At 41.8% G+C, this 10,462-nt stretch overlaps 1 protein-coding gene, 1 long non-coding RNA gene and 1 pseudogene across 2 annotated transcripts; 1 reads left to right on the forward strand and 2 right to left on the reverse strand.

Moving 5' to 3' along the window:
• Positions 1-978: 978 nt before the first annotated feature.
• LOC104594111 (uncharacterized) lies at positions 979-2,440 on the reverse strand. Its single transcript, XR_016084575.1, has 2 exons — positions 2,049-2,440; positions 979-1,935 (listed from the first exon to the last, which is right to left on the reverse strand). It is a non-coding gene; the product is annotated as an uncharacterized LOC104594111 (long non-coding RNA).
• A 4,602-nt stretch (positions 2,441-7,042) lies between these two features.
• Positions 7,043-8,088, reverse strand: LOC109114484 (uncharacterized; annotated as a pseudogene).
• Positions 8,089-8,984: 896 nt separating this feature from the next.
• LOC104594110 (plastid-lipid-associated protein, chloroplastic-like) lies at positions 8,985-10,462 on the forward strand. Its single transcript, XM_010254265.3, has 3 exons — positions 8,985-9,618; positions 9,713-9,908; positions 10,013-10,462. Exons 1-3 carry the CDS (start codon positions 9,134-9,136, stop codon positions 10,328-10,330), a joined length of 999 nt encoding a protein of 332 aa, XP_010252567.1. The 5' UTR covers positions 8,985-9,133; the 3' UTR covers positions 10,331-10,462.

Below are 10,462 nucleotides of genomic sequence, written 5' to 3' on the forward strand. Positions count from 1 at the left end.
AATTGTAGATATGTCATTGCACCAGAATGCTTTGCATGAATCAGCTTATGTGGCCTTTTTAATGGAGGTGCAATTTGGGTAGGCCCAACTCAAGCCTGGGTCGATCTAACACAATTTTATAAGGGCTGGGCCTGAGCCTAAAGTTCTGGATTTTTTTTTTTTTAATTTTTGGGCCAGGCCCGAGGCCTTATGCTCAATTTTTAGAATTAAGCCTGGATTGAGCTTAAACCCGACCCAGCCCATCCGATTTAACACACTTAACCGTTTATGCAATATAAAGAGACTCATTGTGACTACCTATTCATGGGCTGGGCTCGGTTTGACTATTGCCAAAATTTGAATGGGCCCGGCCCGAAGCCCGAGCCCGTACTACAGTGGTTTCACAATCCATTATTTGGAAGACAGACAAAAGAGTTTGCTAAAATCTAGGTAAAAGAATAAAAAATAATGAATTATATCAGACTTGGAAGGATCATCTTCATCTGACACCCAGACTAACCATTTGGCCTAAAAAAATTTATAATATAAGAATCATCCAAAGTTGTCGCCTGGTGCTCTGAAAAGTTAATTTCTTCTTTCCTTTTCCCTCTTTTAATTTTATATTCCATGATCTCCGCCTGGTCTTACCCTTGTCCACGTTGGATTAAAAATTAAAACGGTAACCAACTATTGGAAAATTTCTGACAGAGTGTCAGTGTGAACCCAATTTTTGTGCTAATCACTCCACCTTTCAGAATTCAGACAGTAACAATAAACAAGTCACAAAACTCTGATCCGACCCGATGGAAGAAGGAAATAAGAAAATTTCCGTGGAAAGGGAAAACAGTTAAAGACTACTCGGGTTTAGGTCACTGCATCCAAAACATGCTCACTCTTTTTTTTTAATGGATTTTCCAACTTTCATCTCCTCCCACCACCCTCCAAAAATCTCTCCAAGAATTACCTTTCAAAAAGAATAAGAAAAGAATTAAAAAAAGGTTTTGAAGAAAAATACGCAAATACCAAACAAATCGACGGTACATATTTGCAACAAATATTGAAATTGAAATTTAGAAAAAAAGGGAAATAAAACAAGGGCCAAAGAGGGCAGACGCAGACAGCAGATGAGCAGACTCACCTCTCGGCTCTCCTCTCCCAACACTACATACATCCATGATCCATCCATCAATTCAAAACAGAATCACGAATCCCAAAGACAGAAAAAGGATGAATCTAGAAGATGTCGAGAATCTCAAGGATAGAACGGTTACAAAGGGGACACGAACCTCGATTTAACCACAGCTCCCTCGAACACACCCTGCAAAACGTGTGCCCACATGGGATGAATGCCGCACCTTTCCTTCTCCCCATGCACACGCAGCACACCCCATCGCTCCCCCCTCCTCCTCCTCTTCCTCCTTTCTCCCTCTCTCTATCTACGCCGTCCGCTTCTTCCAGCAATCTCATCAGCGATACCCTCAACGGTGTTCCGGCCACACCACCACCATCACCATCCGTCCCTGTGGTTCCGGTTGCACTGTTCTCACTGGGGACCACCAGCTCCAAATCTTGACCTGCTCTCAAGTGACGCTCCGCTGCCAACGCCGTCGCCAAGTTCATCCCCGACCTCGCCGGAATCTGACTTTGACCCGCACACGATGGGTATCCCAAGCCGTTCTCTGCCGCTGGCATCTGATCTCCGCCCAGTGTTACCTCTTCCTGTTCGTGGCGTGGCTGGTCTACGTAGTAGTAATCGTAGTCGACGTAGTCATCGTCGTCTTCTCTTATGCTCATATTGGAAGGCCTGAAGCCCCAGGTGGCTCCACAGCAGCCTATTCCCTTCAAGCCCAGCCGTTCCCTCAGATTCTTCCACCTGTTTCCTCTCTCCACACTCTCCATTGCTTCTCTCAGAAGACCCACCGATGTTCTTGCTTCTCTTTGCCGCTCTATCGGTTCCTGCAAATAAAAAATCGTCATTTGATCGAAAGACAAAAACTGAAAGGCCAAGAAAGAAAATATGGAGAAAGAACATCAGCAAAGGGGTTTAAATGGGAAAGAATAATTCATACATATCGACGCGTATCGCACTAAATGGATCATCTTCGTCCATGAGAATCTCGTGAGCTCTTTCAACAGCAGAAATTCCGGTATACACAGAACAAAAGGACAATACAGCGAAACAGAAGAGAAAGAAGAAAAAAAAAAGAGATCGAAGGAGAGAACTAATAACAGCAGAGAGCAAGTGAAAATTTTTGCGATATAGGCAAATGGGTCCAAAGAAAGACAGTCTTTGCTCACATGGGAATCAGAATCGCGATCTTATCGCCAGCTCCATGATCGAGGCTCGAGGGGGCCTTGAATCTTTGAAAAAAGAGACCGAAGAAGAAAAGGAGCTTGAACCTTGAATTGAAAGAGAGGGAGAGAGAAAGAAATACTGGGTTGGGTTTTACAGATTACATATAGAGTTCATAGTTATCAGAAAACAAGTATATTTGATTACATTCTTTATTCATTAATTAACTATTATTATCTTTGCCTAGGCTATCAGAAAACGAAAAAACATATTGCCTATTGGAGTTTCTGCTGTTTCTAAATACTAATTAATTTATTAACTATTATTATTGTTTTTTAATATCGACAGACGACAACTTGACTTGATGCTCTTCGCCGCCCATTGTCATGACACCTGGCACTTGCCCGTCAATTGGGTAAAGTATGGGAGACTACCAAATTTACCCCTCATCATTGATTTAAATTGCAGGCGTCAGCATCGTTCTAAGGTGACAATGGCTGTGGCGGGCAATGACAGATAGCATGCTCTGGACCTCTGGGATGCGGATTGTGAATTGTGATGGAGTTGAAAGGAAGATTTCAAGAGTGAAGTGGAAAACAAAAAGCAGATAGGTTTTGCCTGTTTGCTTAAATCATGGATAAGAACACTTGATTTTGGGGTATTTAACTTTTTATATTCCTTCAGTCCATCAGCGTTGGTCGCGGGGATGACCAAAATTCTGGTAAGAAGCAGAAAGATGGACACTTATAACCCCAACCAACCAATCCATGTGTTGTGCTCTGCAGTCTGCTCACCATTGAATGCTGATTCCCCAGGATTGGATTTGCTTTTTAATACAATAAAAGTAAAGATATTAATTAATTAAAGGGAAAATTATTTAAACTAAGCTACTAATTGATGCTATATATCCTTACACTATTATCTTAAATCACCTTTACTATTTTCTCACAATTACCCTCATCATTAAATCTTTACAGAAATGGTAAAATGTCAATTTTACCCTTCTGTGTCTATCTGTGGCTCTATGATTCTCACCGTTGCAACTTCGCCTTCGGACCAGCGATGGCATTGACCTGTTTCCTAAAATATCCTCTCTGGACAGCGAACTCCAGGCTGTGGAAAGAAAGGGAATCAGGGGAGGGGTTCGCTTTTATTGGTAATCTGGTCTTGTTTCGTTTGATCGGAGGTGGAGGGCAGGAAGGGTTTGCTACTGCAGCTGCGGCGATGAAACAGGAGAGAGAGAGAGCCGGAGGTGGATCTACGTAAGCTAATCCTCCGCCACTACCCTCAAATCTCCCTCACCTGCAATCCATATCTCAAACCTCTACCATCCGATCGTTCGTCATCGATCTCTTTTGTAACTCTTTTCCTCGTATCAGCTCCGATTTCGAAGACCTTCGAGTTTGAAAGAGGGCCAGCTGAGGCCCTCTTTGGCAGAGGGGAGAGGGGGTGGTGTCAGTGATGTCCAGCGATGTGTCAAAGGGGGTTTGAGGGCGGCCATCTTGTTCTCTTCGTATGAACTCCGATTTCAATCGCTAGCAATGGTGTCAGTAATGTCTTTGGCAGAGGGGAGAGGGAGGGGGTTTGAGGATGGTGGAGAGGTGGTGTCAGTGATGTCTGGAGATGGTGTCAAAGGGGGGGTTTGAGGACGACCATCTTGTTCTCTTTGTATCAGCTCCGATTTCAATTTCCTTGTCTTCAACCTCCGAGAGGGAATTCGTGTTGAAGCAAGGAGTTCACCCACGCATCCGAACTCGGCACTTTCAACGGTTCCCCTGTGGCACCAGGGAAGAGAATGAGCCGGAGAGGGAAGAGGGGGAGACGGCCACCTTTAGATCATCGGACTAACCATCAAGTTGTAAAGGGCATTTTAGGAATTTAAAAAATATTCTATGTATGTTATGTCATATGTGAACCATTGTTCTCAAAATCGGACCGAATCGGACGGTCAGACCGGAAAAACCGGGAACAAGCCACCTGACCGGTTCCATTTTCCTCTAAAACCTCTTTTTTTCCCAAAACTGTTGATTTTGGTCAACAAATCGCTAAATCGGCTGATTAATCGTTAGAATGGTTTTAACTGTTTTTTCAATGTTTTAATTTTTTAAATTTTTGTCAGAACGGACCAATTGTTTGGGTTGATCAGTCGGACCGTTCGAACCGATAACCGGACCCCTGATCAATTTGATCATCGATTCGTTTTTAAAAACCATGATGTGAACAGAATATGAGGGAAAATTAACCCTAACATAGGTTTTAAACAATTGTTAGAAAATTTAAGAGTTACTGTAATATGTAAACAGAGTAGAATTGATCAATTAGTTAAATCATAAGAGTAGTTTAAGAATGTGATCCATCGGTTCAGCCCGACCCAAATCTACTGATCAAAAATCTCATTAGGACTGCAGAGTGCAGACCACTCCCAACCGCCACTGAATATTGATGTGGATGAGGACCGTGTTTTCAGACTGTTATTGACCTGGATGATCGGACTGTTTAGCTTGGTCTTTGACAAAAAACATTAATTTGGTCGGTGATCTGTTCATCTAGGTTACTGAACCGTCAACCGGTACCATCCATTCAACAGTTTTTGATTGTTTTTTATTTTTCAATTGAAACAGACTGTCTATTTAAACTGGACGGTCGAGTCTTCGACCAGAATGGTTCCGGTTATGCATCTGTTTTGAAAACCTTGGTAGGGACAGTGGTTATGATACACACCGTGAACCTTGGAGTGTAGTGGATGTCAGGCTGGACTTAGCCTTCTAAGACAAGGAGCGTCGAACCGTCCTAAAACCATGGTCAAGGGATACCCTAGTGCACACCATGTGTCCAAAAAGGTGAGGAGCAGAGCACTTGAGTATTAGGGCATGTTGTTCGCTATAAGACCGATTCAACCCAGACAGACAGGATAGATACCCTTTACAATTTGGAACGATTTTGTTTTGTTTTGTATTTGACCGATTCCAAGGCGGTCAAATAATAGCTTAGTTGGGTTTGTGACTCTGAGCACATAATCCCCATTCCCCAGTGGAAGGATACTGTCAGTCACAAACGTACACAAACAGTGTAAAGCCGTGAAACTTTCACTGCTCAGCCTGGCATACGTCATATCATACGACGACAAAGTTTGTGTGAATTGTGATTAGGTCATAAGACCAATAATTTGGATGACAATTTTTTAAGTAGTTTGTTTGTAAGTCGCTTAGGAAGGTCCAATGTTTACATATTGATCCGACTGAAATTTGGATTATCGTTCCTCTTCCTCCCTGGGGGCTGGGACTGGGACAACCTTATGTTTTTAATCAAATCTTTTGAGAGGAAATTGATCCTCCGTATGAAACCGAGTCCAACGGAAAAAACAGACCTGCAGATTTTGCTGCCGAGGCTTCGCCACACAAACTTGGTGCTGACATGGGCTGCATGCAATTAATGTGATTGGCCGAACCCAAAACAACAAGTAAAGAAAGAAAACCTTGTAGTTGTAAGGGGTTCTGAATTTCAACTCAGAGTAAAGTTTCAAAGACGTGTATACATATATATAGCCATGTAATGGTTTCTTGACATTTCAGGACAAACTTTTCTAAAGAGATTAATCTCCAACAGGAAATTGATTATATGTGAGAAAAAGGAGGTGGAATATGTGTGAACAAAATGCTAGATAGGATTAAGGGTAAAAGACTTAAATATACCCTGAATTTTTATAAATCGAATTAAATGTATCATGAATTTTTTAAACAGATTTAAATATATTTCTTAAGCTGATCCAACTAGACTTAAACATACCCTTATCAATAAAATCTGACATAAGAAACCATCTAAAATTTTTAAAATCTTAAGCAAGAAGAAATAAAGAATGTTGGAGGAGAGGAGAAAAAAAGTGAATCTTGGCCAACAGACTAGTTAGAGAAAACCCTTCATATTAAGAGTTCAGCCTGATGCGGAAATCATTGATCTTAGTAATACATGTTGGTTATAGAATTTGAGGTTCATTTTAGCTTTGTCTTGACCACCATCATGGAAAATGATTCTATGAAATGAAAGAAATGCATAGTGTTAACATTCGTAATGATGGACAAAGACACAAACAACTTCATCAGGAGAGGGAGGTGCCCAAGTTTGCTTAATAGAAGATGCCTGTAAGCAAATAAGCAACACCATACAACAACAAAATGAACAATCTAGGGCAATTCCGTCCATCACATTGAGAATTGCAACTGCACTTGCAAATCAAGATCAGTGGAAGACAATGAACTTTTGATTTTCCTCTTCCTTTATGTCTAGTTCATCCAAAAATTCATTCAACAACACTGTAAAAAAATCAGTAGTAGTTGCAAAGCTGTCCTCTGTTTCAGGGGTGCAACTTTAACAGAATTGGGATTTTATAAAAATTTCAATGAGTCCAAACCGAAGCCCAAATCCAAAGCAGTGTAAACTGTTAACTCTGAGCCAACCCGAGTTGCACCCTATTACGAATAATCTAATCTGTCACTTGATGAACAACTAAAATACATGTTCTGAACTGAAGATTTTTAGGCTCAGTTTGGAAAGAACACAAATGCTATGTACAATACAAATACATATAAAATAATACAAAATGTAAGGTTTTACACACTACATATTTGTATTTATACTCCTTTCAATCTTAGTCATTGAGGATCAGTTTTCAAGGAATTAGATATACTTTAAAGGTCCATCTTAATTAATTTTGGATAAAGTATAGAAACTTCTCCTGAAGTTTATGACAATTATAAAAACCTCCCCTATAGTTTCATTTTAACAAAATCCTCTCCTCTACTTTTGAAAAATCCAACAATTACCTCTCTTCCATCAATAACAAGACCGAAAACATTAAAGAATAGCGGTGAGTTCCCCCCTCCAACCTTCCCATTTTTTACTAAAATAACCCTCCTTTCTCAATCCTTTACTGCTTCTTTTGGGGTAGCTGGGGCTTCGGCAAGCCGGTTGTAGCTAAGATCAACCGTCCGTATTGGTTCCCTAAGGTTTGTGATGGGAAATGAGAAGAGATTGTCTGGGATAATGCTCGTAAAATGGTCCATGCTCAAGTCCAGGTAGTTCAACCGATTGAGCCGTGATAGAAGTCGGTCGACCGGTCCTATGAGACGGTTGTACGACATTGCCACGTATTGGAGCAACGAAGGCAGAGACGAAGGTGAGAGAATGTCGGAGAGGTCGTTTTGCTTAAGGTCGAGGCAGGTTAGGGCTCTTGATAAGAACGGAGGGACTGAACCAGATAGATGGTTGTGATAGAGAATGACATTGGATAACGACGGGAGAGTTTCGATTGTTTGGGGAATCTAGCCTCTCAGTTGATTGTAGCTGAGATCAAGCGTTTGAAGGCTCTGAAGCTTTGCAAGATTCGTTGGAATCTCTTCGGATATGAAGTTACAGCTAATGGCGAGAAACCGGAGGTTCTTCAACTGTGATAGCGTTTGAGGAAGAGTACCAATAATTCTACCAGAACAATGGAGGTCTTGGCTAACGCTGAAAGTTTACCGATTGCAGGATCGAGACGACCGATTAGGTCAAGAGAACCAGCTCTGGGATCACCTAGGTTCAAAGCGATGACCTCGTCGGCTTCACAGTACGCACCGGCGAAGTTGCACGGGTCGGAGGTGAAGTCCCAAGAAGAGAAGAAATTCGAGCCTGGCATGTTCGTATTTGTGCACGTTTTCACCCGAAAAAGGGAGAGGCTAAAGGGATTACTCGGGTAACTATTACTCTCTAAAATCGATAGGGTGTAACATGGAAAATGCGCAGAAAGGAATGCACAACAGAACTAAAAGATAGAGAGCAAAGACTGTAGGTCCACCGAAGCTCTTCATCATCTCCATTTCTAAAAAGAAATAGAGAGAGAAGAGATAAAGAGAAACCCAGGGAGGTATAGAACTCTGGTTTGTGGAGAAGGGTTTTAAAGAGGAAGGGATGACCTTTTCTGCTACTTTTCCGAAGATCAACAGTGTTTGAGCAATTGATAGACAGGATTATTTTAGTAATAACATATGCACATTAATTCGTAAAAGAGTAAAATAGGTATTTCAAAAAAAATAGAAAAAAGGTTTTTATTAAAATAAAATTATAGGGGAGGTTTTTATGATTGTAAAAAATTTTAAGAGAGGTTTTTATATTTTATCCATTCATTTTGATTCAATAATCAACATGCTTATTTTGTTTGTCCGAGAACAACTATACCATCCATCACCCAAATACAAATTTAACAGTTTTATTTTCCTTTTCAATATAATCCTCTTTTTGCAAGATATTTTGTCTCAACGTCTCAACATCAAGATATTTTGACACAAATTCTTTTAGATAAAAAAAAACAGAAAAACAAAAGAAGAACCTTCTAGACTGTGGGTGAGGTCTGAGATGGGCTCACTCTACTCTCTCTCTGTCCCCAAGCCAATCCATCAACGGTCAAGACCCAATTTTACAAAATAAACGGAGAAATATGGATGCATCCGATGCAGAATTCTGAATTCCAGCCCCCCTACTATTAGCTCTCTCCCCCATAGGGCTATAAAATTCGGATCGGGCTGATTGGTCATTCTCTCAAAAAAAAAAAAATCATTTGTACTCCTGATTGCAGACCTACCTTCTCCACACTTTTCCTATTTTGCCACGTGTCATCTTTAAGGTCATGAATAGGGGGTAGTCATGTTTATTTCCACCCCAAACCTATTTCCATTTTTAGGCCTCATTTTTCGTTTTTATAAATTTCCGTTCTCTCTCTCGTTCAATTCAACAACACCACACTTCTTCCTCTCCTTCCTGTTTGTTTTCCAAGTTTCCTTTCGGTCTGCATTCAAAACTTAGAGTTAAAAGAATTCAATCGAAAACATGGCCGGTGTTTGCTCTTTCAATCTACTCCCCTGCCAAAACCCCTCACTCACGCGGTCACAGCGCCTTTTGGGTTCCAACAACTCTGTTTCGCCCCTCAATTCCATCGGAGTTATTTCCAAGAATCTGTCAGAGAGGTCGGTATTCTCCCTCCGAGGACGTAGTCATCGGGTGAGACCCGTCTTGAGGGTTCGAGAGGTCGACGACGAATGGGGACCCGACAAGGAGGAGGAGGAGAAACCGGTGGGAGAGGGAGTAGCAGCTGCAACGGCAGTGGCCGATAAATCAGAGGATCCCAGCGACAGCGAGATTTATAACCTGAAGAAAGCTTTGATTGATTCCCTCTACGGCACGGATCGAGGGTTGAGGGCCTCCAGCGAGACCAGAGCAGAGATCGTGGAGCTCATCACCCAGCTGGAGGCCAAAAACCCAACTGCGGCTCCCACCGAGGCTTTGACTCTTCTCAACGGCAAATGGATACTTGCGTTAGTAATTTTACTTAATACTAGTTTTTGATCTTTCTACTACGTTCCGATATGGATATTTTCATGTCAACAATGGTTGGTGGGTGCGCTGCAGGTACACCTCTTTCGTGGGCTTATTCCTGCTGTTCTCGAGAGGAACGCTGCCACTAGTAAAGGTGGAGGAGATATCTCAGAGCATAGACTCATCAAACTTCACTGTCGAGAATGTGGTCCAATTCGCTGGGCCTTTGGCCACCACAACCTTGAGCACCAATGCCAAGTTTGAGATCCGAAGCCCCAAGCGCGTCCAGGTAAGCTATCAAGTGTTAGGAAGGGTTGGGTCCTCGTCCTTCACCTTGTAGTTTGTAGTGATGGTATTGAATTTATTCGAGATTAATTGTAAGAAAATTTGCAGATCAAGTTCGAGGAAGGCATAATCGGGACTCCCCAATTGACCGATTCCATCGAGATACCAGAGAAAGCGGAGTTTCTAGGGCAAACGATCGATCTGACACCCTTGAAGGGGTTGATCAGCTCGGTGCAGAACACAGCGTCATCGGTTGTGAAGTCCATCTCCAGCCGACCACCGCTGAAGATCCCAATCTCCAACACAAATGCAGAGTCGTGGTTGCTAACAACATACCTGGATGATGAACTCCGTATCTCAAGGGGGGATGGCGGTAGTGTCTTCGTCCTCGTCAAGGAAGGCAGCTCCCTCTTGACATCACTCTAAATCTAAACATTTCTTTTGTCAACAATACATTTTTAGAGCTTTTTTGATACAGATATGTATTACGAATATGGTTTTTTATTTACTATTATCATACACACAATAGTGAATAACGCATTCAAGTTCTTGCTAGCA

Source organism: Nelumbo nucifera, chromosome 1 (assembly GCF_055504915.1).
Source record: "Nelumbo nucifera cultivar China Antique chromosome 1, China Antique-T2T, whole genome shotgun sequence".
In the NCBI taxonomy this organism is placed as follows: domain Eukaryota; kingdom Viridiplantae; phylum Streptophyta; class Magnoliopsida; order Proteales; family Nelumbonaceae; genus Nelumbo; species Nelumbo nucifera.